Here is a 26,907-nt window from a genome sequence, read left to right as displayed (position 1 = left end):
AGCAATAAGGGGAGAACGACCAGACTGCTTTAAACTGTCTGCAGAAGAGCTCCTTAGTGCCTCCTCAGCACTGTTGAACGCCAGTCTACCCAAGTATTGTTGCTGATGCGCAGGCATCTTCTTTAGGATAAGCCGTTGTGAGGTAAAGCCCAAATAATGTCAGACTGAGTTCTTGAGCGTGACAACTAAGGCTGTTCTGAAGTCAATAAGGACTTAACACACACTAATTATACCTAACAACATAGTGGCCACACTTACCTCCCGGTCACTTTATTAGGTGCATTACGTGTTTTCACAGTGGAGGACAATCATTAAACATGGCAACATGACCGAAGAGGTCAAAGAAAGTACACGTGATCCCTGTGAGATCAACACCTTTTCAGCTCTTGGCTCCGATGTTTATACAGGGCAGCTAATCAGAAGACCAGACGTCTTAAAGGGGGGCTGTAGTATTTGTAGCTAACAATATAGTGTAAAGTCTTTGTATAGAAATGAAGCTGCTGCACACCACAGAGCTGAGAAAAGCCACGATCAGAGGACGCAGACACCGTCCTGCTGTGCCCACTCCTCTGTGATCGAGCAGCGTTTACCCCTCTCATGTGAGTCGGGCTACAGGTGACACTTTCTCCTAAACACATGGGCACTGAACCATGAGTAATATGTTGCTGTGGATAATAAACTGCGTGACAACTTCATATTGTTCATTTTATTTTGTCTTTAGAAAATTCATCAGAGTAAAATACAAACTGTTACTGAGTAAAGAAAACAGGCATAAGTCCATACTGTGGGCTGTTCCACGCTGCACCTCACAGATAAAACACTTCCTGTTGTCCCAAGAAGGCTTACATCCGTTTCAAATGCAGAGACTGCTGCTCCTCTCGTCTAAGTGTCGATGGAAGCGCGTTGAAAGCTCCAGGTAAGCTGCGGCCATCTTTGTCACCGTCACCTGGTTGTTGCACTGTGCAGCCGAGGACCAGTCAGAGGTTCTCACAGTCCGTGTCACTCGTCTGCAGGGCGGAGGCCCAGGCCTGGTCTGATGGGGGGTTCGGCAGGACCCAGCTCTGAGGAACGGATGAACTACCAGGATGATCTACTGCCACCAAACATGTGTCCCATTCTTTTCTGAAACACAAATACGTGGGTGGCAGAACTCATGTTATTAGTCAAACTGCTGGTATACGAATCATAGCTCGTTCTCTTATTGAACAGCTGTTTTTGCCATACGAGTCCTCTCTCTGTCACTTCTAACATTATACATGTGGGAACATTCAAAACTATGATAAATGCAAACACCAGACGCAACTGCAGCTGTTACGTCCCCACACGAGCCTTGCTGCTGCCACTGGAATGAAGAGTGGGAGTAACACACACTTAGTTAGCTCATCATCATCAGTGTGAACACCTCGAGGAAAGCAGAAGTTTGAAGGTCTGCAGCACTCAGGTATGTTGAACACGGTGCCGAGGAAGAGGATGTCAGCAGCTGCTGTCATTCCCAAGCCCTTCATTCTGCAGCGAGAAGGATCATCCACATTCAACACCGCTGCCACGCTTCCCCAGAGTGGACGTCCCAGCCAACTCAGGCTGGGACACTGTTGTACTCTGTTCTGCACACACCAACCACTACTCACTTACCTACATGTACATCAAGTGGCAAAGAGCCAACTGGTGAAAGAAGACCAAATACAGTTATACTGATAATATTTATCTAAGAGACCACGAGCCATGTTTTCATAAGATGCCAGTTTAACCACTGTCAATAACCGGTACGAACAGTTTCAGTCTGGCTTCAGTTCATGTCACAGCACAGAAACATCTCTGGTAAAAATCTCCAATGATCTTCTGCTTGCAGCTGACTCTGGACTCATCTCCCACCGCATCCTCCTTCACAGATTAGCATCTATTGGCATCAATGGTTCAGCACTCGCCTGGTTTACCTCTTATCTCTCTGGCCGCTCACAGTTTGTTCAATTACTCCGTCACAGATCAGTATCTACTCCAGTTAATTCCGGTGAACCCCAAGGCTCTGTCCTGGGTCCTTTACTTTTTATCATCTACCTCCTACCCCGAGGTAATATTTTTAGGAAGCATAACATCCAGTTTCACTGCTATGCAGATGACACCCAGCTCTACCTGTCCTCCAAACCCAGAGCTACTCTCCCACCCACATCCATTTCTGACTGTTTAAGTGAAATCAAGCTCTGGTTTACTCACAACTTTCTTAAACTTAATGGCAATAAAACAGAATTTTAATAGGCTCCAGATCAAAACTGACTCCAGTTCCAACCAGTCTTTTGTTATCCATTGATAACTCTGATGTCACACCCTCCCCTCAGGTTAAGAGTCTTGGTGTCATCCTCGACAGCACTCTGTCCTTCACAGCACATATAAATAATATCACTCGGTCTTCCTACTTTCATCTCCGTAATATTAACCGTCTTCGTCCCTCACTCACACCACACAGTACCGCCATACTTGTCAATGCTCTTGTCACATCTCGTCAGGATTATTGTGATTCTCTTCTCTATGGTTTACCTCATAAATCATCCATAAATTGCAGTTGTTTCAAAATACAGCTGCTCGTATTATTTCCAGAACTAGATCCACTGAACATATAACAGCTGTTCTTAAACAGCTCCATTGGCTCCCAGTTCACCTCCGTGTCAAGATCCTGCTTCTCACTTTCAAAGCGCTTCATAACCTCGCTCCTCCATATCTATCCGATCTTCTCCATACTCACCCCTCTGTACACTCCGCTCTTCCTCAGCTTCCCTTCTGTCAGTTCCACCTGCTCGCCTGAATACCATGGGACTCAGAGCCTTTAGTTGTTCTGCCCCGAGACTTTGGATGCACTCCCACTTGCTCTCCGGACCACACACTGTCTCACCACTTTTAAATCACTACTCAAAACCCATCTGTTTAGAACTGCATACACCTGATCTGTCTTAGGCCATTTTTACCTGCTCAGTTTTTATATTTGCTTTTATACTTTTATGACTGTTTATGTCTAGATTTTATCTACCATGTTTGCTATATGTACATTTTTCTTATGTTTTTTATGGTATTGTTTACGTGCTACTGTGAGGTGACCTTGGGGGTCTGAAAGGCACTTATAAATAAAATTTATTATTATATTATTATTCATATTTTCTACACTTTCCTCACAAAGAGTAGGGGTGCAACGATACACAAAATTCACGGTTCGGTTCGGTTCGATACTTTGGTGTCACGGTTCGATATTTTTTCGATACAAAAAAATGTTCATGCCTTTTTAATTTGTCATTTATTAAAATTATAAATATATATTTTAACTCAAAAGTACAGTTTTTAAATTTAACCCTAACCCTTGTGCGTGTTTTTTATTTTGACAGCGAATGCGCACCTGCGGACCACTTATGTGCAGCCCTGGTTATTTAGCTCGTCATATTGCAGCCACAGAAATTCTTTTGTCCATGAAACCATAAAGCTGCACTTTCTTTTTGCCTTATAGTCTGATTTGTCATAACTTCTCCGTTTTGTGGTAAGCTTTTCTTTGGCTGTCACTTCTTCACCCTGACCTGTCTTATTTGGCTCAGCAGAACTAAAATATATATCCTGCTGCTTTTACACACGGACTCACATAAGCTCAGCGATTCTCTGCGCGATCAACCTCTCACATGTTTAAGCTGCGGGAGATTTCACTTGTCATGTTTGCATAGTAAGCTAATGATTAATAAGACGATGTCAGAGGAATTGGTGCACAAATTATCATCACTCACAGATCAGTGCTGTCGCTCTCTATACACAGTTCGCACGATTGCAAAGTGAAAGCAAAAAAACAAGCGCAAATTCAAACGCGACTTCAATATGTCACATATTGACAGTGGCTCACCGATGCCAATGACATAATTACCCAGCTACATTTCTGAAAGAATGCAAAAGCATTGACATATATTTTTCCTTCCTACAATAGCCCGACGGGCAGGGCAGAGATAGATTTTGGTAGCCCGACTGAAAAAATCGCTAGCCCCAGGACGTCGGGCTAGCGATATTGCGAGCCCTGTATCTGATTGAGGAATCATGCATCTTTGGAAAAGAGAGTTTATTACAGAGAAATGGCTCTTTCCAAAATAAAAGCTATACTATCCGCTTCTTCTGGGCTATATTCTCAGCAGCATAAGGAGAATCATGTGCTAACAGCTGTCTAAATGACTCGGCTAAAGTTAGTAGCATGCTTGTTGTTTTTGTCTTTGCACTGGGATGATGTCGGCGTAAATGTGCAGTCATATTCGTTGTGTTCCCACTAGTGCTGTCAGGTTAATCTCGTTGAAATGACCTTAACGCCACAACACGGCAAATCTCCGTTAACGAGCTACCGCCGATCGCTCCGTGCATGGGGCTAGACGGCCAACACGTTAACGAGCTAACACCAATGTAATTGAGCATTGCATGGCACATCCAACATACTGTTTTACTTTAGTCCATGACTCGCTTACCTTCAGGGTCATACGTCACATGAAAACCAAAATAATTCCAAACGCCAGATCTGAATGAGGGTGGGGGAGGTGCCCTGCGCTCTTCCTTCTGACGATGCTGTCTGTGTTGAGCGCTCAGTGGATCTGCGCTCGACAGTGCAGCCTAGGCGGAGTAGTCGAACGCAGATTCACTGAGCGCTCCACACAGACAGCATCGTCAGAAGGAAAGTTGATAAAATAAATTACAAATGTTGTATTGTTCGATACATATGCGTACCGAACCGAAAGCACTGTATCGAACGGTTCAATATCGATACGAATATCGTTGCACCCCTAACAAAGAGCCCAACAGAGAAAGCAAAGTGTACAAAGATGTGTGACGAGCAGACTGACCTGACGTGGATGAGCGCAGGCAGCGAGTGCTCCGCCTGGCTGTAATAGTCTCTGAAGGGCTGCAGGGCACAGCTGCCTGGGAACTCCTCTATCAAACAAACACAACAGGAGTGGATGACAACACAGTCATATCCTGTGCACGCACACACACGCACACACACGTGCACAGCCATACCCCCAAACAGCATGGAGTCTACTCTGTGCTTCCTCTGCAGTTGTCGCTCTCTCTCCTTCCTCACTCGGCGCTCCCGCTCTCTCCTCCTCTCCTCCTCTTGCTCTCCTTCCAGCATCACCATCAGGGCCTTCTCCTCTGCCGAGTAAACTACAGTCCTCCTCTTTATCACCAGTCTCAGCTGCTCCAGGGTGCTGCTGAACACCTCATCGTTTTGCAACTCAGTCACAATGCCTGTGTGATGGAAATGTATTTTATTATTTATCACGTTTCAGTAATATCGCTTCTGTGTCACTCAGTTGAATTCATGCGGGACAGCATTTAGTTTCAACTTTATTGCACGCTCAACTAGGCTTCGTGAGGACATTGGAGACACCCAGGGGCCGTGTGGGGGGATTCGACAGGTGGAGATTTTTGTTCCAATATCTCTCGGGAAGTGGTGGGATGAGGCAGGAAGCAGTCTTTAGGTGACACTATCTCTTTCTCTGAGGGGTCAAGGATGACCTGTATTTAAAGAAGTGCTGTGCTTTTCAGTGTTAAACTTCCACGACACCTGGCATAAATGGAGTCACATGTCTCATGTCTGAATCTATGTGTGAGTTTAAACTTGGCAATTAAACATTTCTGCATAACTTCACGCTGGGACGCCTGCACGGACTCTCTCAGATTCCAGGACACTTGTGGAGGCCAGTGGATGTGAGGCTCATGACGCACCTATGAATGCATGGGTACATGTGCCCTGAAACCTCACCTACATCAGGTCAGGTTCCCCCACCTGCACTCTAACAACCCTCAGACTGTTCCAAGTGTCCATAATCCCTGCAGTTGATCTCTTGTTTGTTGGATCAGTCATCACTGATCAATGACCAACACAACAGACCCAAATTAACTGAACTCCTGTCAGCTCTGGCACCTCTCACCTACTTCAACAATAAACACATGTATGTGCAAATGCTGTTCATAGACTTCAGTTCATTATTCAACACAATCATTCCTCAGCACCTCATTGGAAAACTGAGCCTACTGGGCCTGAACACCTCCCTCTGCAGCTGGATCCTGGACCTTCTGACAGAGACACCTCAGACAGTCCGGATCAGTAACAGCATCTCCAACACAACCACACTGAGGACCTGAGCCCCTCAGAGCTGTGTGCTCAGCCCACTGCTGTTCACGACTGTGCAGCAATGCACAGTTCAAACTACATCATCAAGTTCACTGAGGAAACGACTGTTGTGGGTCTCATCAGGAAGAGGGATGAGTCAGCATAGAGAGAAGAGGCGCAACAGCTAACGGACTGGTGTAGAGTCAACAAGCTGTCTTTAAACGTGGAAAAAACAAAGGAGATCACTGTCCACTTAACAGGGATCCTCTGTGGAGGTCGTCGAGAGCATCAAATTCATTGGTGGAGAATTTCTCCTGGTCCCTCAACACCAGCTCCATAACTAAAAAGGCCCAAGAGCATCTCCAATTCCTGCGGAAGCTGAGAAAAGCCCATCTCCCTCCATGCATTCTCACCACCTTCTATGGAGGTCCAATTATCAAGAGCGTCCTGAGCAGCTGCACACTCTGGTATGGTAACTGCACCATACTGGATCACAATACCCTACAATGGTTAGTGAGAACAGCTGAGAAGATCATTGGAGCCTCTCTTCCCTGCATTACAGACACTTTTTGTACCCGCTGCATCTGCAAAGCCACCAGCATCGTGGAGGACCCCACACACCCCTCACACACACTCTTCACCATGCTGCCTTCTGGCAAGAGGTACCGGAGCACTGGGGCCCTCACTGCCAGACTGTGAAACACTTTCTTCCCCCAAGCCAGACTTTCCCAAAGTGTGGGGCCCGCCCCCTAGGGGGGGCGAAGAGCAATTGCAGGGGGGGGACGCAGTATGAAAAGGGGAAAAAAAACCAAAACGCTTGGACACTGCTACCACGGGGCGCCCACACAAACGCAAAGCAGGAGATGAAGCGTCGCTGAATAAGTTTCCAAACCAGCTTCATTCTAAGACAAAGACTAGAAAATCTGCTGAAGCAAATCTGCCCTTTGGCTTCACCTGCACAGGTGCTGAGGTAGGTCTCCCTGCAGGATTGGTTTTCCCTGCATCGGGAGCAGCGCTGGGCTGTTTAAATCAGGGACAGGATCCCACATTCTTGATTTTTAGTTCAAACACTTCTCATAATGACTAACTACTCCTGACATGTTGGAGATGTTTGCTCTTTATACAGTAAAGTTACAGCAGGATACAAATAACATCAGGCTGATCCTGCCACGATTTGTCCCCTCGGTTCAAATCACAGACAAACAGGATCCCACAGCTGTTTATGTTTTTGAACCCATTTTGCACAGAGAGGCATTTTTTGAAAAATGTATTGATGCAATGTTGAACATTATTACACAGGAAAAACAACAACACATAAAATAATGACACCGTGACGCCTCTGCCTTTGTAAACAGAGGGACAGTAACTGCGTGTAAAACCTGCAGACAGTCAGATTAACAGTATTTCGTCTCTATCATTCTGCAATTCATCTCATGTAAACAATAACGTGGCCACAGCGTGACGTGAAAAAGGCGCATACCTTTGACGCTGCGTGACCAACTCTGTATTCCTCGTGCACACGGAAACGCAAAAAAGGAGTTTAAAAAATCTCAGTTTTAATTCGAAACGCCGTTTACGTGGACGAAACAGCTGCGTGTTCAAAATCACCCGTGTAGGTGCGGACGCAGCGTAAAAGAGTTAGTAGTTTATTTTATTACTACCTGTAATTTATTGCTGTTTACTTGTATTTGCTTAACTGTGTGCGTGTGTGCGTGTGCGTGCGCGGGGGGGGGCGGACATTTTTCTTGCAAAACAAAGGGGGGCCCAGCAAAAAAAGTTTGGGAACCAAACCAAACCCCAAGCCATCAAGCTCCTGAACACTCAATGAGTGGACTGACACACACCTACCATAAGCACTTTTTTTTTCTCATACACACACTTTTTGCACAACCCACTGTCACTGTTGCAGTGTTGTGACTGCACTGTCCTGTGTCTGCATCGTTCTGTTGCCTGGGCCCTGTTTCAGAAAGCCGGTTTAGTGCAAACTCTGAGTAAGTATACCCTGAGTTAACGAAAACTCTGGGTTTTCAGTTTCACAAAGCGAGTTCAGATGAAGCCTGAGTGAGTCACTATGACGACACACGCCGTGAAGCTAACCTGCCCCCTAGCAGGTTTACTTCAACTAACCCTGACTGTCTCCGCCTCTGTGTCGGAAACCTGACTGTAGGAAGTGTCAGACATGGCGTGCTCTTCCTTGAAGAGCCAGTAGATGTTGAAGCCCAAATTCTCCGCAGAGCTCTCCGCCGGGAGAGAGTGATTAGAGCGCGTTTGGACATTTTATCATTTCCTGATGATTTCCTGTGTGAACGTTACCGTTTTTCAGCACAATCTATAATTTATTTGAATAACATCCTCAGGCCTAATATTGCTCATGTGACACATCGCGGACATCCTCTCAGTTCTGTACATATTATTTGTATCGCACTTCGGTTTTTTGCAAACGGGAGCTTTCTGTATAATATTGGTGACGCTGAGCACGTTTCCAAGGCTACCGTCTGTCGGGCAGTCAGGAATGTTACAGTTGCACTGAAACGTCTCCTGTACTCGTTTGTGGTGTTCCCCGGTCATAGACCCACAAGATTTATCAAAGAGGGATTCCACAAAATTGCAGGTATCAGCATGAACGAAACTTAATTCATGATGTGGTGATACTTGAACTACTACTTAAATTTTACATTTATTCTCACGGTTCCCAGGCGTGATTGGCTGTACAGATGGCACTCACATTCCAGTCATTGCTCCTTCAGTAAATGAAGGAGACTATGTGAACAGGAAGTCTTTCCACAGCATTAATGTACAGGTACATAGTTCCCTGTAGCATTTCAAACTAACAAATTATTTCATTATAGTAATGGATGCTAATTTGTGTTCTCTGCACTGTGAAGATCATATATGATGCTGCCAACATTATCACAAATGTGGAAGCCAAGTGGCCAGGCTCTGTGAGGGGTGGTGGTGGAGGACCCCCACCTGTTTTTCAGGCCTCCGCTTTTTTTCTGTTGGCTATAACGGGTCACATTTGAGCATACAGAGTAAGCAAATATGTACTTGTAATGTGCTCAGATAATTTCAATACGTGCTTACAGAGGGGAAATTAATGTAGCCTCTAACTGCAATTGATTTACATGGGACAAACAGACCAAGCACTATGGCTCATAATACAATTACATCTTACCTGTTTGGACTATATTTTTATATTTCATTTTTACTTGCTGCCAGGAACATTTGGGGCCTGTTGGGTTGCACCTGCGCTCACATCACATCACAAAATAAAATGTATAAAATAAAAAATAAAATAAAATATAAATGGTAAATGGCCTGTATTTATATAGCGCTTTACTAGTCCCTAAGGACCCCAAAGCGCTTTACATATCCAGTCATCCACGCACACATTCACACACTGGTGATGGCAGCTACATTGTAGCCACAGCCACCCTGGGGCGCACTGACAGAGGCGAGGCTGCCGGACACTGGCGCCACCGGGCCCTCTGACCACCACCAGTAGGCAACGGGTGAAGTGTCTTGCCCAAGGACACAACGACCGAGACTGTCCAAGCCGGGGCTCGAACCGGCAACCTTCCGATTACAAGGCGAACTCCCAACTCTTGAGCCACAATCGCCCCGTGATATATAATAACATAACGTGTTAAATGGGTGGAAATCCCTAGATCAATGTTTAAATTAACACTCACGCATTGACTCTGTCGGCTATGTTTGCCATGCATGCTCCCTTTCTTTAGCAGCTGAGCCTGTGTTACTTTTTTTCTGCAAAATTTGCATGTTATCGGCATATGCTGCCATCAGAATTTCGGCCTCAAGCGCTGTAAAATACATTGACCGCGCCTTCTTTCCCTCCGTCTCCATGGTGACTCGCTTAATCTGTGCTCCACTAATCAGGGCTTTATGTATCCTCGTCCGCGCGCTTAATTTGGGGTTAAAGCAACTCCGCGTTGACTGAACTAATTGTTATCAGCCTTTCTGAAACCGAATATTCCGAGTTGGACAGTTCGGGGTTACTCAACCCTGAGTATCGTTTTTCACTCTGAGTTTTCTAAACCGGCTTCCTGAAATAGGGCCCTGGTGTTGCACTGTTTGTTTTGCAATTTTGGCACACTTGTACTTTATATAGTCTTTTGTTGATTGCCTGTTATATGTAATATGTAGCACCAGGTCTCGGAGGAACTTTCTGACAACAAGGCCACTTGACTTGACCTGCCCGAGAGAAACTGCTGAATCAAACTATCCAGTTCTTTAAAGTAAGAATCTTGAATATATAAGTGGGATACTAGATATTATATAATAAATCACATGTGCAGTCATCATTGTGTAAGGTTTATTCTAAACAATCTACCAATTTTTTCCAGCATTGGTCTCATGTTTGCTTTGACCATATCAGTATAGTCGGAGGCAATTTGTATACAGGAGTATCTGAGACCATTTGAGGACCACCAAAATTGCCACTGTTTGAATAAAGTATAAGGGGACTGTCCTAACATGGGCATTATTCTGCCCATGTCATGTTATGAATTTGCATATAAAATAAGTTTATGATGATTGCTGTCCACAGCAACTTTCATGTTGTTTCTCAACTTTTGTGCCAAATGTTCTATGGCAGTTGTGAACAACCGAAGGCTGAGGGGGCAACCTTGTCTCATGGATCTCTGTGAATAAAATGCAACCAATATAAACCCATGTGTCAAAACGAAGGCCAAAGCCAACTTTTTCTAATGTCTTAAACAAATAATCCCATTCGCATTCTTGTATTTTGCTCGTTTGTGTTGTTGTGTTTGCACATCTCTGTTGCTTGTGGGGCTCGCACACAAGAATTTCACTCGCATGTGCTGTGCCAGTGTGCCTGCACATGTGATGTGACAATAAAAGTGATTTGATTTGATTTGATTCAACACAATCAAAGGCTATCTTTCATAGCCCTGTTCTTAGTATAAGAATGTAAAGCCTCCTTTTAGCTGAGATTCCTGTGTGGTGATATTTTCATTAGCTGTCTTCTTCATAAAAGGAAGCTAAGGAAATAATCCTCGTCCTCAAATATTCTTTCGTAGCATCCCACCAGATACCCATTTTTGTGTCATCTCAGGAAAAAAAATGTATGTCACCCCTAATCATTATAGCAAATAACATGTCTTTAAGTAAGAACACATTCAAACGCCACCAACGACTTTTGGGGGTCTGTCAAATGTTTTTAAGGCATGGAAAAATTGTCCAACTGTAACCATGGTGAAGTCTGCAAAGCCCATTCAATACTAAAGCATTAAAGACTCCAGCATAAATTAATAAGAAAGATTCAGGTTTGCTGCAACCTGATAGACAGGGGGAGAGTCCACTCTGAGATTGCATCCAGCTCGATACAACACCTACTCCCACCTTTCTTGGATACCGCTTCTCTCCTCAGCCTACGCAGCTTCTCCAGGGATCTCAGGATGTCCTGCATCCTCTTCACATCCGCCTGCTTCTTCCTAACTTCACAAAGGACAGAGTCTGCAGCCATCTTCAGTTCCTTCTCCTGCAACACAAACACTGATGTTAGCATTTGGAACAACACCACACAGGACGACAGGCGCTATGACCGGAACAAGCTGTGGCCATAATGAGCCCTCTTCAGAGCGTTTCATTCTCCATACTTGATGCAGCCCTGACACAAGCGCTTTGGAGCACCTCTTGTTTCAGTACCAACCGCTCTTTAAGCTTGCTGCAGTCTGATTGGCTGCCGCTCATAAACACAGTCTTTGCAGCACTATGATCTGAGCCAAAAGTGGAACAAACTGTCCCAAACATGCAGTTGACTTCATAATATGAAACCCTGGCCATGATTACAGCCACGGGAAGTGTAACAGTTAACTCTTTAAACACGTGGCTGACAAAATCGTTCATACCTTTTTCTTCTCCTCCACTTCCTGCATCAGTTTCATCCTCCATTTGTCTACAGCGGTCTCTTTGAGAGACCTGCGCTCTTCCGCGTCTTTCTCCTCCGTCTTTGCTTCTCTCCTGGCTCTGAGTCTGCGGAGCCTCCTGCAAGCAGCCCGGGACACTTGAGCCTTCAGCTCACCTAACCGTGAGGTGTCGGCGAGAAGTCTGGCTTTGTCCGCCAGCTCTGCCTTGATGCCTAAAGCCCTTAAGTATGAGTGCGTCCACTCACCGTCACCGTGCAGAGAGTGAGTCAGAGTGTGACAAAGGTCTTCCAGCCGTGAAATGAGCTGAGCTGCCCCGTACAGAGCCTGTCTGAGGGAGGAGATGGAGCTCAGTTGCGGCGAGTGCTGGCTCTGTAGCCTCCCGCAGCTCTTCTTCCCTGTGGCCTGTAAGAACTGTCTGACCCATTTCGTGTCCTGCTTCCTCTGCCGGGTCACATCATCGTCCGGATCCCGTGTCGCTACCGGGCCGCGGTGCTCCGTGTGGCTGCGGTTTGACGCTAGCTCACGGTCACAGCGAGGAGCGTGAGGCCGTGTTTGGAGTTGCTGGGGGGCTCCGGGGATGCTTGGGAGTGGCGCGTTCAGGAGGTGTCCGGGGGGTGGGCAGCCGAAACCAGGCGGGGGCACAGAGGGGTCAAATCCATAAGGTTGGGCAAAAGGTGGCCCCGTGAAACCCACACCGAAGGGACGAGCGTCGTAAGCCGGCGGAGGCGTCCACTGTGGAGCCGTGAGGTCCGGCTCCCGCGCTTCGTGAAGCCCGGGGTGACTGTACTGCGAGTGCACATAGCTGCTGTTATAGCCCGAAGTGTCTGAGCGGTACGAGCTATCCATGGCCTGGTAACAGTCACCGTATCCTTGAAGAAAACTCGGAACGACACCGCTGAAACAGAACAGTACGCGGCGACTTTCTTCTTTAGTTCTAGATGTTTGTGTAGTAACCAACTTGCGGCTGCATCATCGCCACCTACAGGCGGAAATGTGGAACTCAGCCACTCAGGGGCCGCATCCTTGAGAAGGTACACTGTACTGTGGAGCTCCACAGTGGCTGCAGCCAGGTGCTCTTGGGGCATCCTTCGACGTACATGGCCTTCGCAGGCCGGAAGTGCAAGGCTTCTTAAAACGTTTGTTTCGCCGCATAAATGAGTGACATAAAACTGAGTACTTACTATTAAAAGCTTACTCTTCTGCCATGCTATGAATCCTGGGATAGCGTGGACAACGAAGGATACCCCCGACCCATCTTCAAATCCGGAGGACGCATTTGTTTTTGTTGTTGTTGTTTTTTGCAATGCATTTATTGAATAACAAAAACACGGCACAGTGCAGACGTCACAAACAGACAAGTGCAGATGAAATAAAGGAGCACAAAAAAGGACAAACAGTAAAAATAAGTAAACTGCCAAGCAAAATTACATGAAATGTGCAAAGGGTTAACATTTATTATTCCTCATCTGCTTCTGCAGCAGCCTTCGTTGTGACATAATCAGCTTTCAAATCGGTCCGAAAGATTCACCCCCTGAATTGGGAGACGACACTACACTTCATGTTTGAAAAACATCGTCACAGATTCACTCTTGCTGTTTTGCTTCCACCGCAATAATATCACGCTTCCTGCACAGCTCTCTCTCTCTCTCTCTCGTTGTGCTCCAAGAACAGTTTACCATCAAAAATCTGTTTTCTGCATGATTTGCTTACTTATCGCTCTACTGCAGAATACTTTTAAGGCGGTTGGCTGCTATAAAAACAGGCCAAGACAATCTCCTTCATGTTTTTCTGTGTTTTATCCTCATCACTGCAGATAATACAAACCTGGAGCAGTTACGCCATATTTGCGTTAGATAAATTAGATTATTAGCTTGAAAGGAAACAGCAGGGGGCGCTGCGCTGGAAGCTTTCGATTCATTCTTCATTAAACCAATAGAAGAAGTGGCACGGAGGTGAACGCGGCAGCCAGGAGCTTTTACGGAAGTGTGTGAAAGCAGAGTCACATGAGCAGGCGGCCGCTTAAGAAACGGTACCCCGACATGGACCTGGAGTCTCGAATACGGTGACTGACGTCCACGGGTAGCACGGGAACAGCGGCGTCACGGCGTCTCGGGCCGCGGTGAACATCTGTGGTAAGTCATTTAGCCGGTGCTCTCGTGCAGTTAGCCGCGGAGCTAACAGCAGGTAGCCGCGGCGGGTGGTGTTTTCTCCCCGAACCTCCCCCGGCCGAAGCACGCCGCCATCCTGTGACTGCTACTTTGTGTGTCCACAGATGGACGAGATTAAAGTGTCTCCGGACTACAACTGGTTCAGAAGCACGGTGCCACTGAAGAGAGTGAGTACACAGAGCTGCTCGGCCCACTGCGTCATTAAGGAAGTACACACTTGTTATGTCCTCTCTGTGCCTGCGAGGAAAAACAAACTCGCTTGCGGTTAGAAGCCAGGTTACTGTTTAGTACAGGTGCATGGCGGAGGCGGGCTGGAACCGAAACTATGATCCGAGCTCACCGAGGCCTTCTGCTCCACTGAACCACGACACGAAGAAAAAGCCATTTTTATTTAACTTTCGTGCTGGATTGAGCAGTATGAAAACAAAAATGTCAGTAGGCAGTCTAGAGTTTGCACATGTAGTTCGACTAATTACAAAATGATTGTTAAATATTTTTGCGAGCATACCCTGGAGGAGTCGGGGAGAGTTTACAGGAAGTGGCATTAGAAACACAACTTTGAGGTTTTTTTAACGTCTGTTCTAAATTACAGACCCTGATTTTGATGTAAGACAATTTAGACTTTTTTCTTTAATAGTTTTTAAATGCTCATGTTCAAATTTGGCCTCGGACTTTAAAGTGGGGAAAGGTGGGTGGATAGGACTTTAAAAGTAAATGTATGTGATATATGAAGGTATAATTTCAGAATCATCATCATCCATGTCTGAGTTTTCAGAGATGACTGAGCAGGAAACGCTCTAAAAACGTTGTTTGGAGTTGTTTATGTTGTTATACGTGTGTTTCTGACATGGCAGTGTATTTCATTTTGAAATGTCATAGTGATTGTGACAGTGCACATGAATACATGGAGGGTTACACGTGGATGCACAAGCATTCTTGTGGTCAGATCACCAGTCGTGTGCTCGGTGTGACCTTTGGCACTGAACATGACAACATCTCATATGATCCACAGGATTTTGGTGCAGCCGCATTTGAGTTGCACCACAAACTAGTTTTACTACATTAGTACTTTAGTACATTAGTACTACTATGTGCTAGTATGTACCACGTTTCCCCCGTCCATGTGTTAGAGCTGCTCTTCATCACGATATCTTCTCTTTAGTTCCAGTGACACTCCTCCAGGGAGAGTCACAGCAGCTTAGTTCTGCTCACACTAACACACTGCTGTTGGTGGTGCTGTCTGAACATGGGTTCACTCTGTCGCCGTGCCAGGAAATAGTTAGGCTCCAAGTGGTTAGTCTGTGAGCTACTGAATGCCTGGCTGTCCTCAGATCTGGTGTGCATGAGGCTTTCTGCCACTGCAGACTTCCTGCTTTGTTGTCATGTGAGCACTGAAGGCTTCTGTCCTTAACACATGTTGGTCAGTCAGCCATCTGTCACATGGTCACATTTATACTGATGTTGTGTGCAGTAGTCACAGGGCCGCTGCTTTCAGCATCACGTGCTCGGACAGCTAAACTAGGGCGGCATGGACGATAAAAAATCTTTTGTTTCCAAGCTTCATTTAATCCACAGCTGTGCAGTGCCCATATTTGTGCAGTAGAGAGTAAAAAGTGTTCAATTTCAATTCAATTTTATTTGCACAGTGCCAAATCACAGCAACAGTCGCCTCAAGGTGCTTTATATTATAAGGTAGACCCTACAATAGTACATGCAGAGAAAACCCCAAAAATCATATGACCTCCCCCCCCTCCCCCATAAGCCATCATCATCATCATTTATTTATTTATTTATTTATTTATTTATTTATTTATTTATTTATATAGCACTTTAAAAACACACCTGGTAGACCAAAGTGCTGTACAATACTAATATGCACATAGTAATAAAACCAGACATAGCAATAAAGTTAAAAAACAATAAAAAAATAAAAAAATAAAAATAAAAATGTCAGTTACCCACAGAGTTAAAAGCCAGGGAATAAAAATAGGTTTTTAATAAAGACTTAAAAACTGGCACTGATGCAGCCTGTCTAATATGGAGAGGAAGGTTATTCCAAAGCATCGGCGCGGCAACAGAGAACGCTCGGTCTCCTCTAAGTTTCAGCCGTGACTTTGGGACTGAAAGCAGCAACTGCTCAGCTGACCGAAGGGAACGAGTGGGGACGTGGGGCTTCAACAAATCAGACAAATAAACAGGTGCCAGACCATTAGGGATTTAAAAGCCAATAAAAGGACTTTAAAACGGATCCTGAATTCAATTGGAAGCCAGTGTAAAGAGGCCAAAATCGGAGTGATGTGATCAAATTTTCTTCTACCAGTTAAAAATCGTGCCGCAGCATTTTGCACTAATTGCAAGCGTGACAAAGTGCCCTGCCCAACCCCTGTTAAAAGAGAATTACAATAATCTAAACGTGAGGTAATAAAGGCATGAATAACGCTTTCCAAGTCACGCTTGGAAAGAAAGGGCTTAACCTTTGATAAACGTCTGAGGTGATAAAATGCTGATTTTACCACCCCGTTTACATGGTCATCAAAGGTGAGTGCAGAATCAATTTTAACTCTGAGATTTGTGATCGAACTCTTTAGTTGGGAAGTCAAAGCTGCAAGATCAACATCCAGAGTATGAGAAGAACGATTTGGGCCAAATAAAATTGCTTCTGTCTTCCGATCATTAAAATTTAAAAAGTTTTTTGCCATCCATGCTTTGACATCAGTAAGGCAGTCAAGCAGAGGTCCAGTTGGGAGACTATCAGAATGACTAAAAGGTAAGTAGAGCTGGCAGTCATCTGTGTATAGATGGAATGGCACTTTATGCTTTCGGAAAATCGCGCCAAGAGGCAAGAGGTACAATGAAAACAATAACGGCCCAAGAATAGATCCCTGTGGAACACCCCAAAGCAGAGGGGCCACAGAGGATGAGGCCGACCCCAACTTAACACAAAATGTCCTATTTAAAAGATAGGACTTTAACCACAAAAGTGCCGAACCAGTAATTCCCACACAGTGCTGTAAGCGGGAGATCAGCAAATCGTGATCCACAGTGTCAAATGCAGCTGTCATGTCCAACAAGACCAGCACTGCATATTTACCACGGTCTGTCGCTATCAGGATGTCATTCATAACTTTTACGAGGGCTGTCTCCGTGCTGTGGAATGGCTTAAAGCCGGACTGAAAGATTTCTGACAATTTAGAGTCATTCAAGTAGTCCATCAACTGAGTATAAACAATCCTTTCCAGAATCTTACTAAGAAAGGGAAGCTTAGAGATGGGTCTAAAATTTGATATGACTGAACTGTCTAAGCCTGGTTTCTTAAGTAAAGGATGTATGACTGCATGCTTAAATTCCCTAGGTACTTGACCAGACAAAAGACTAGTATTAATAATGTTCAGAATATGTGGTCCGATGATAGGAAATACCTTTTTAAGAAAACGGGGAGGAACAACGTCATTTGGAGAGCCACACGGTTTAGCATTCAACACAAGTTTCTCTAAATCAGATAAAACAATTGGTAGAAAAGCAGAGAACAGACTTGAGCAAGAACCATGCATGGCTGGGTCAGCAATAGGTAGAGTCGGAGGTCTCAAACTAGCAACCTTTTCCACAAAATAATTAAGAAACTTATTGCAATCACTTTGGCGACAGTGGGAAGGGAAAAACTCCCTCTTAACAGGAGGAAACCTCCTGTAGAACCAGGCTCAGGGAGGGGCGGGGCCATCTGCTGTGATTGGTTGGGGTGAGAAGAGAAAGACAGGATAAAAGATATTAGATAAAGATTTAGCTACTAGCCAAATCCAGTGGAGTGGTTTGGTTTAAACTAGAATAAAACCAACAATGGTCTTAAAAATTATATATTTTAAATTAAAATAATTAAAGACACTACCCAAAAATGGGTTTTAATCTAGTTTAAACCAAACCACTCCACTGGATTCAGCTACACTTTGGACAGTGTTTCTGGAATGCAGTAGCTAGCGAGCTGATTGGACACCAAAACAGCCAATCAGAATTTGTGTGTGTGTGTGTGTGGATAATAGCAAACACTGAAATACATTTCTTGCAAGCAGCAATGAATTTTCTTCACTCAAAATAATTTTCTCCTCAAAATGCAACATTTGTATTTGCAAAAATTATGTAGGCGCACTCAGAATAGAGGCCCAAAAATAACAGCATATACTGAGGCATCCAACAGAATGAATGCTGGATAGAAAGCACATGCATAGAAAAATGTTTGGGTAGAGTAGAAGCAGTCCGTTTACCGCAGCATATATGTAACATGAGCCAGGCCTGCAGCACTCATCATTCTGTATTTAGTGAACGCTGTAATAAAACTCCAACATGGATACATGTAGTGAGCATTTAGTCACAGATGGGCGGCACGTAGAATGGCCAACAAAGAACCTGGCATCACATTCACGCTGAATGATGAAATGAATATAAAATGTACAAAAATCAGAACATATAATGAATGCTTTTGAAAAACAGAGATGTGACTGAATGGGCTCAGGAAACGGCAACTGTAAAATGTTTGGTCTCCATTAGGGCTGGGCGATATATCGAGTTTTTTAAAAATATCGATATATTTTCATACGAGATATAAGATGTGATAATATCGTTTATATCGATATAGTCTATGTTACGTTATAATTATACTTGTGGAGCCGCAGGTTTGCCTCTTTCGTCCACTTTTGTCTCTACGCAACGTTACTCGGCCTCGCCTCTCCTTCACTGAACACAACTCCCCCTCCCCCATAGCTTCACCTGCAGGCAATGACAAGATGAAAGAGGAAAATCTCCGTTAGCGAGTTACCGCGGATCGCCCCGTGCGTGGGGCTGGACAGTGTCAACGTGTTAGCGAGCTAACCGCGCTAACGACATGCAGCCCGGAGGGGCTGCACGGCCTAAAATCCTTTCATTTTCTCAAATCGACAGCGCGCTTTATGTATGAATTCTGGTTGTGCTTACTGACCGCGAACCGATTTTATGTGGAACACGGCGCTCAGCAATCTGTCAAATGTTTTAATATGACTTTGCTAAGCTACGGAGCTGCACTGCTTGATGGATTGTCGGAGGATTACAGCTACCGAGGAGGAGCCTCGCGGAGTGATACGTTCTGTGCTTCAACGTAATATTACCGTACTGTGTGTATAAGGACCACAAATGGCTCCTGTTCAGAGACGTGGTGCAGCTGTGAAATCTGTCTCTTTGTTATTACGCTCAGCGTCTATTAGTTTACATTTTGACTGCATAATTGTGAGCTTTTTGTTATGCACAAAAACAACATTGTTTTCTTTTATTTATGGACCATGATTATTTAATAAATGCTGATAATTTATTTTTGAGTAATTTCTTCATGTACATCTACGCTGTATGTAAATAAAAGTGCCCGTGTGACATCTGGGACACAGTGTGACTAGAACTCTCTTTTTGTTCTTAACTTAAAACTTAAAAAAAAATATCGAGATATGAATTTTGGGTCATATCGCCCAGCCCTAGTCTCCATCACAACCTTTAAGAGCTGCAGTCTTTCTGTTGGCATGTTGTTTTAAATAGGCAGCTGGTCTCTGTCATGTGTTTCTCTCCTCAGATTATTGTTGATGACGATGACAGTAAGGTGTGGTCACTGTACGACGCTGGGCCAAAGAGTGTCCGCTGTCCCATCATCTTCCTCCCTCCAGTCAGCGGCACAGCGGAGGTGTTCTTCCAGCAGGTGCTGGCTCTGACGGGCTGGGGCTACAGAGTCATCTCGGTGAGCGATCCCGGTGGACTATTGTGTGCAGTAACTCTGCACAGGATAGTCTGCCTCAAATTTCTTTGGCAGTTCTTTGAATAACATATTAAGTCCAGTTGCTACTGGAAGATGAGACGCTCTGCCACAGTAGCACAAAGCCTCAGTCGGGATTAGGAGTGGGTTTTGATAATTGATTTTCCGATTAAAATCAATTTTACCTTGGATAAAGCAATATCGATTCATTCAAGCCTGAATCGATTTTTAAATATAAATGTATTTTGCCAGAAACACCAGAATCTCAGGTTAAACTACAGGTGGGCGGCAGAAACTATATAAATCTGGCCCACGGATTTTGACTATACCGCTCTACCGCGATAACGCATGTTGATGGTGTCATTAAGCTGCGCCTGTTTTGGACGAAAGCATGGGAGCGGCTGCAAGCAGTATCATCTGCAAATTATGCCGGGCGACAGTCATAGCAAAGAGATGAAGTACTTTTGAAATATGGGGAAAGCCAAAAACTGCGCTTCCTCCAGTTCCGTACCATCGATTCATTAATGCTGAATTCTCCTCTCTGTTCCCATGTTGTTGCAGTATATTAATGACTAACCTCGTATTGTGGATGGATCATCTCAGTTGTTCTCCTGACTGAAGTTTGGTCCGTTTACAGCATCCTGCCATGCGATTACATTTGTCCCTGACCATCAGACCCCCACGTTAAATTTTATCGAGTGGGGGAAAAAAAGTTAGCGTTCATCCTCCAGCTTCACTGTTTATATTATGCTAACATAGCTGTGTAGCTAGCGATCACGTAGCACATCATTATATAGCAGCTAGCCCAACTTCAGTAACCCTGCAAACGCCACTGCTGTTTAGTTTCCTGTCTTCATTTATGTTGGAAGTGATAGCAGAGCCGAACGTTTGAATGCTTCAGAAATCTCTCAGTCAGAACATGCTATGTCATGTTTAGGTGGAAGCTAGCGGGTACCGCATAAAATCGGTTCGAGGTCAGTGAGCACAACCAGAATTCATACATGAGGCGCACTGTCGATCTTTGAGGAAAATTAAAGGCTTTTGCCCCTTGTAGTGTGGAAAACACGTTATACAGAAGAACAGAATATATCACGATGTAAGTCGTTACCGCACATGCTTCAAATTATACCGTGAAATGGATTTTAGGTCCTATCGCCCAGCCCTAGGTTAAACCTCACAAAACCATTTCATCAACCAGCAAACAGCTAAAACAGTAAATGAGAGCAGGTGAGCGGATTCAGCACAAACACAAAGCGTGGACCTGACGCATCAGGTGCATCTGTGAGCCGACAGCTCACAGATTCTGATGCTGCAGGTTTTCTCACTTTCCGACCAACATTCACGAAACCAAAAGATTCAAACTACACTTCATGTTTGATAACATCGTCATGAATTCCCTCTGACTTCTGCTGCTTTGCTGCCACCACGGTAAAATCCCTGAACAGCTCAGTTTCCTGTTTTCTGCATTATTTACTTGCTAATTACCCACCAGTCAAACATCGCTGTCCACCGCTGTTTTTTTTGTTTTTTTTAATGACTTCCAACAACAAAGCCTCATTTCTGCTGTGTCATACTGAAGAAATACAAACTTTTTAAAATTATGCCAAATTGCAAAACGCTCAGCTGTGTTTCTAATCAAACCTCTGTAACTTTGCTCTGCTTCACTTCAGCAGCATCAGGTAATATTCAGATGTTGATTCATGGTTTTCTTTCATTTTTGTTCTACTGCAGAATGTTTTTAAGGTTATCTGTTATAAAAAGCCAGGCCAGGAAAATCTCCTTCATGTTTTTCTGTTTTATCCTCAGTTACTTTGACACAAGGCCTCTGCTGTGATGCTCACACCTCTGATGAAGTCTCACAAGTGTCAGTACTGATAAATGATCAGAATCATAATATTTCTGAATGTCTGAGTTAAAATTGGATCTAATTGAGTCGTGGATCGAATCGGGACCTTGTGAATCGGGATCAAATCAATTCTAGAAATCAGTGATGATACCCAGCCCGAGTCAGGAAGTTGTGAAACTGTGGGAGTGTCTGCCGCTGAGTCGGGGACATGATGGACCTGCTTGAAATGTTCATTGCTAACCCCACACAGTTTGTTCCAAGTACAAACTTACTAACCAGATAATGGAATATGCCTGACACCACTAACTGAATGTGATGGCGTTGTTTTGGTGCTGTGATTTGCAGCTGCAGTATCCCGTCTACTGGGATCTCATGGAGTTCTGCGATGGCTTCAGGAAGCTTCTGGATCATCTGCAACTGGATAAAGTAAGGCCGTACTTTGTGTTGACGGTGACTGATCTGTATGTAGACCAGAGCTACAAACGGTTATTTTGACAGTCAACTAGTCAATGATTATTTTTGCGATGAATCGACTAATCAGATCATCATCCATTGGACGTACAGCTTATTGCACCAGCAGCATCTGCTCTTATATAACTATCCTTAGCTTACAGCTTTAAGTGTGTAAGGTGTGTGCTAACTAACAATAAAGACAAGATGATAGTTTATTAAACTTTAATGAAATTTGCAGATTGTCTCTCTGGAGGTTAATAAACTCGGCCGTCTGCTCCTTGCTATCTAAAATATAACAGGACACTGAAGTAAACTCTCGACCATCTCACACTTCAGTTTAATCAGTTTTCTGTTTGACGTTTATTCAGCTGTGTTTAAACTTTAATCTCAGCCAAACAGAGTTATTCAGGAACAAATAAAACACTGAAAAAGCCAAACAATAACATTTTAAGTTATCTAAATGACTTCTATATCAAGTTTAATCTGAGTAGCTAAAGACTGCGCACAGTCTGAAAACGATGTGCTGGGAGTTCACTGTTCTTGCCGGCTCTAAGGAGCCTTGAACCCCGGCTCGCTGTCGAGCTGGTGGGTAACAGACGTCTCCGAAAACATCGGAGCGCTTTTGCAAACATGTGATGTCTTGATAAACCGGGCAGATATTTTAATTTTACACTGCTACATATTTAAGATGTTAGAAAGATATTTAAGATATTGCAAAATATCTTAAAAGTTTATTTCATGACCCAGAAAGAGTAATATTAAAACTAAGTAGCTGCCACCATTGTGGGAAACTGGAATTGGCTGGGCCGTGCTATGAATTGTGGGATAGGTTGGGCCACAAAGGACACACCTGAGCCATCCTTCCAATCTGGGGGAAAGGAGGACGCATTTGGATGAGTCTTTGAACTTGGATGGCCTTTGTCACGTCACTGTAACGCAGGGGTCCCCAATCCCAGTCCGCGAGGGCCGGTGTCCCTGCAGGTTTTGGATCTCACCCTGGGTCAGCACACCTGAATCACATGATTAGTTCATTACCAGGCCTCTGGAGAACTTCAGGACATGTTGAGGAGCTAATTTAGCCATTTAAATCAGCTGTGGTGGATCAAGGACACATCTAAAACCTGCAGGGACATCGGCCCTCGTGGACTGGGATTGGAGACCCCTGCTGTAACGTAACGGCCTCCAAAAGATGCGGCCCTTAAATTTGGACACAGCTACAATACAGCTTCTTCTTCTTTGGCATTAGACGACAGCTGGCATCCTTGTACATGCAGTGCTGCCATCTCCTGTTTCAGTCCGTTATTACACTCTTAAATCCTGCTACTTATTCCTGCGTCTTTCAGGATCTTACAAAGCTTCAATTTAGCGACTATTAAATTAGTCGTCGACGATTTTGATAGTCAACGTGATCGTGACTGGTCGACTAATCGTGGCAGCCCTAGTTGTGATCAAACAGTCCTCCCACCTCCTGCTGACAACTTTACCTCAACCGTGGTCAAGAAAGAGAGGGCTCTGACTGCACTGGGCTCTGTAATAATCATTGTTTTTAAACTGCGCTGTCACCTTATCTCAGTAAGAACTCATAAATGCCTACACACAAACAATATTATGGAAGGCTGTCGGGTTTTGAAATCCCTACATGCTGGTGTCAGTCAGGCTTCAGTCGGCTTTGATCCCGCTCAGTGGATTTGGCCAAAGCACTAGAACCGCAGCTTATGAGTGCGAGCACCCTGACCGTGAGCTGAGAGCAGAAACGGAGGTCATGCAGAACTCTGCCAGGGTCTAAAACACAGGTTAGGCTAATGAGCAGTGTGCTTCAGGAACCACCACAGTGCCCCCTTGTGGGGAAAGCAGTTCCTGCACTCTGCAGATACTGTGATAGAAAGTGTGTGTAGCGGAGTCCATTCACACCAGAGCAGAACTGCTGACAGTGGCAGGCGTGTGGATGTAATCATGACATGAATATGGATGCAGAGCTACATCTGAATGGCTGGAACTGCGACCTCGTGAAACCTGCTGTTGGACACCGCTGGCACTCGCCATCATGGCCACAGTATGAACAGATGTTTACCCAAAACTAGGACAGCTTTCACTCACTCCTGCTGGTTACCGTTCACATGTTGTTTTTAACTGAACGTGTATTAAGGTGCAGAGCTCATGGCCGCTTCGAGGTGTGCCTCGAGTGTGTGACGGTGTTGCTGTGACTCTTCAGGTACATCTGTTTGGAGCATCTCTGGGAGGATTCTTGGCTCAGAAGTTTGCTGAGTATACACACAAGTCTCCCCGAGTGCACTCGCTCATCCTCTGCAACTCATTCAGCGACACCTCCATCTTTAACCAGACATGGACTGCAAACAGGTGCTTTTGATGGATGGATGGATGGTGGATGGATCAAAGTGTTTGGTCAATTTCATGTGTGTTGTGTTGTCCCTCAGTTTCTGGTTGATGCCAGCGTTCCTGCTGAAGAAGATTGTTCTGGGAAACTTTGCAAAAGGACCTGTGGACCCTAAAATGGCAGATGCAATTGATTTCATGGTAGACAGGGTAAGTGTGTGCGCGTCTGTTACTTGTACAGTGTTGTTACCACAGAATACCTTACTGCTCGATCAGCTTTTCCAAGGCAGAGATATTTCACTTTGCTAAACACGGTGTTCTTTCAGGCTGAAGAACAGGACCATTTAATTAAGAAATTGGAAAATGGGTGCAACAATTATACAAATATATATGGAAACCCAGTATATGAGGCTGAAACTCAGTGTATACAATTCTTAAACCTCAATATTTGATTTGAGCACCTTTTATTTATCGACACAGCCTGAACTGCTGCCGACAGCTTTCTTTAAACCAGTGCAGTGACATCCTTGTGCTCCATCAGCCGTGTCTGAATAGAGCCAGAGGTGGGTGGGTGACCCTCCGACTGCCCACTGTGAACACAGCAGTGTAACCTTGTGCACCTCTCTCCTGTCTCCCCTCCTGGTCCCGCAGCTGGAGAGTTTGAACCAAAGTGAGTTAGCATCGCGACTAACGCTCAACTGTCAGAACTCGTATGTGGAGCCACACAAGATAAAGGACGTTGCTGTGACCATCATAGATGTAAGTGTTAAAGCAGAGTTGTCATGAAGTATAGCAGAACCCATTCAGCTGCTCCTGTCACCTGATGTGGTGTTTCCTCTGGATGTTGAGGTGTTTGATCAGAGCGCTCTGTCACTGGAAGCCAAAGAGGAGATGTATAAGCTGTATCCTAACGCCAGAAGAGCGCACCTGAAAACGGGAGGAAACTTCCCGTACCTGTGCAGGAGCGCTGAGGTCAACCTCTACATACAGGTAGGCTGTTTCTTCCAGGTCTGTTTCCTGCGTAGCACTTCTCCACAAACACATTCTAGCCGAACTCGTCTTCTGCAGGCAGGATAGTCTGTTGCAGCTTTAGATGACGGAGGATGATTTTCATGTTGGATGAGCTGTGCTCGCTCACTGATCATGTCGTTGTGTGTCGTACGCTGTCAGCTGACGTTGTTTTAACTTGTCTACAGATTCATATGCGCCAGTTTCACGGGACAAGGTACGCTGCTATAAACCCTGCCATGGTGAGCGCTGAGGAGCTGGAGATGAGCAGTAACCAGGACTCTGAAGACTACCAGTGAGCTGGCATCCACAGCTCGGGTCTTTCTGAGCAGGTTTCACAGGACGCTGGCAGATTTTCTGTGGAGTTCAACAGCTAACCAGCACGTAACCTGAGATTATTTTTTATTGAACACATGAAGCAATATTTTGATTAAAGAAGACCTGGACACAAATGGGACTTTTGCACTGCGCTTTGCTTAAAAACATCTAACACTCTGCCTTATGTGGAATGATTCTGTGTCACTTGTACTGCCTGGACTGTGTTCACGCCTGTTTGGGACGGAGGATAAAGTTAACACCACCAGCAGTAAACTGGTGTCATGTTAATAGCAAGATGAACAGAAGGATTCATGAAATGTTTGTATAACTCCTTAAGATAAAATGACGTTTTTGTCCAGTGTCTTTGTCACATGTGCAGCTGTTTGTTTGTTTGTCTCATGGACGTGAAAATACACTTTACATGGTTTCTGTACAATGTGAGCAGTTGGACTCTTAAGTGACACAAATGTTGTGGACAACTTCAGGCGTCACTAATGCGCAAAGCTTTTCTAGCTCATCCCAAGCCATGAAAACGTTATCATGTGGACTCTGAAATCACCCGAGGATGACGCAGTGCTTCTCAGCCTGGGCACATGCCGAGTCAGGAATCCATCCCCGTGCAGGTCTGAACAGTCATCTGTGGTGCAGTCCAGCAGCATCTGGTGTGGAGCAACCTGAGGCCTGCCCTCTGCCTAACAGTGCCTTATAGCATTTTTATAAACCAGACATACTTCTACACTGAAATCTGTGCAAACACTCATGGTGCTGTAAGTAGACCTGCAGGGAAAAGCACATTTAGTTGGTTTTTATCAGATCTGACAGGTGGCTGACCAGTTTCATGTCCCACTGGTCAGGGTTGAAGTTTATCCTGCCCCCCACCTCTACTTCGATCTGTTTTTCAAAGTAACTGCCTGAAAAATGTCATGAAGCGACGTGGCGGGATTTGCTTCTAAAAGGCCTGCGACACAGTAAGTGCTGGAGTAGTGGTGCTA

At 44.9% G+C, this 26,907-nt stretch overlaps 2 protein-coding genes across 3 annotated transcripts; one reads left to right on the top strand and one right to left on the bottom strand.

The window, feature by feature from the left end:
• Positions 1-691: 691 nt before the first annotated feature.
• On the bottom strand, positions 692-13,049 carry pdcd7 (programmed cell death 7). Its single transcript, XM_085464067.1, has 5 exons — positions 12,010-13,049; positions 11,501-11,639; positions 5,020-5,250; positions 4,845-4,932; positions 692-1,122 (listed from the first exon to the last, which is right to left on the bottom strand). Exons 1-5 carry the CDS (start codon positions 12,871-12,873, stop codon positions 978-980), a joined length of 1,467 nt encoding a protein of 488 aa, XP_085320193.1. The 5' UTR covers positions 12,874-13,049; the 3' UTR covers positions 692-977.
• An 897-nt stretch (positions 13,050-13,946) lies between these two features.
• On the top strand, positions 13,947-26,276 carry spg21 (SPG21 abhydrolase domain containing, maspardin). Of its 2 annotated transcripts, XM_085464102.1 has the most exons (9): positions 13,947-14,159; positions 14,300-14,362; positions 19,780-19,941; positions 22,148-22,228; positions 24,468-24,613; positions 24,691-24,799; positions 25,241-25,348; positions 25,439-25,579; positions 25,786-26,276. In XM_085464102.1, the coding sequence occupies exons 2-9, from the start codon at positions 14,300-14,302 to the stop codon at positions 25,894-25,896; spliced, it is 921 nt and encodes a 306-aa protein (XP_085320228.1). In that variant the 5' UTR covers positions 13,947-14,159; the 3' UTR covers positions 25,897-26,276. The 2 variants fall into 2 exon arrangements, with proteins under 2 accessions (XP_085320228.1, XP_085320237.1); XM_085464111.1 differs by lacking the exon at positions 19,780-19,941.
• Positions 26,277-26,907: the final 631 nt, after the last annotated feature.

This window comes from Copadichromis virginalis, linkage group LG1, assembly GCF_057382275.1.
Source record: "Copadichromis virginalis isolate Kocher_CV1m ecotype Utaka linkage group LG1, C_Virginalis_male_GT1.1, whole genome shotgun sequence".
NCBI classification, from domain to species: Eukaryota; Metazoa; Chordata; class Actinopteri; order Cichliformes; family Cichlidae; genus Copadichromis; species Copadichromis virginalis.
The sequence above is the reverse complement of the archived record's forward strand: the minus strand, read 5'-3'. Positions and strand labels throughout refer to the sequence as shown.

Coding starts and splice junctions, on each gene's coding strand:
- pdcd7 (XM_085464067.1), bottom strand. CDS start 12,873: ATGGATAGCTCGTACCGCTCAGACACTTCGGGCTATAACAGCAGCTAT. Junction 4,933..5,019: donor AGACTCCATGCTGTTTGGGG/GTATGGCTGTGC, acceptor TTTGTTTGATAG/AGGAGTTCCCAGGCAGCTGT. Junction 1,123..4,844: donor CCTGCGCTCATCCACGTCAG/GTCAGTCTGCTC, acceptor TTTGTGTTTCAG/AAAAGAATGGGACACATGTT.
- spg21 (XM_085464102.1), top strand. CDS start 14,300: ATGGACGAGATTAAAGTGTCTCCGGACTACAACTGGTTCAGAAGCACG. Junction 24,800..25,240: donor TTGATTTCATGGTAGACAGG/GTAAGTGTGTGC, acceptor CTGGTCCCGCAG/CTGGAGAGTTTGAACCAAAG. Junction 25,349..25,438: donor TTGCTGTGACCATCATAGAT/GTAAGTGTTAAA, acceptor CTGGATGTTGAG/GTGTTTGATCAGAGCGCTCT.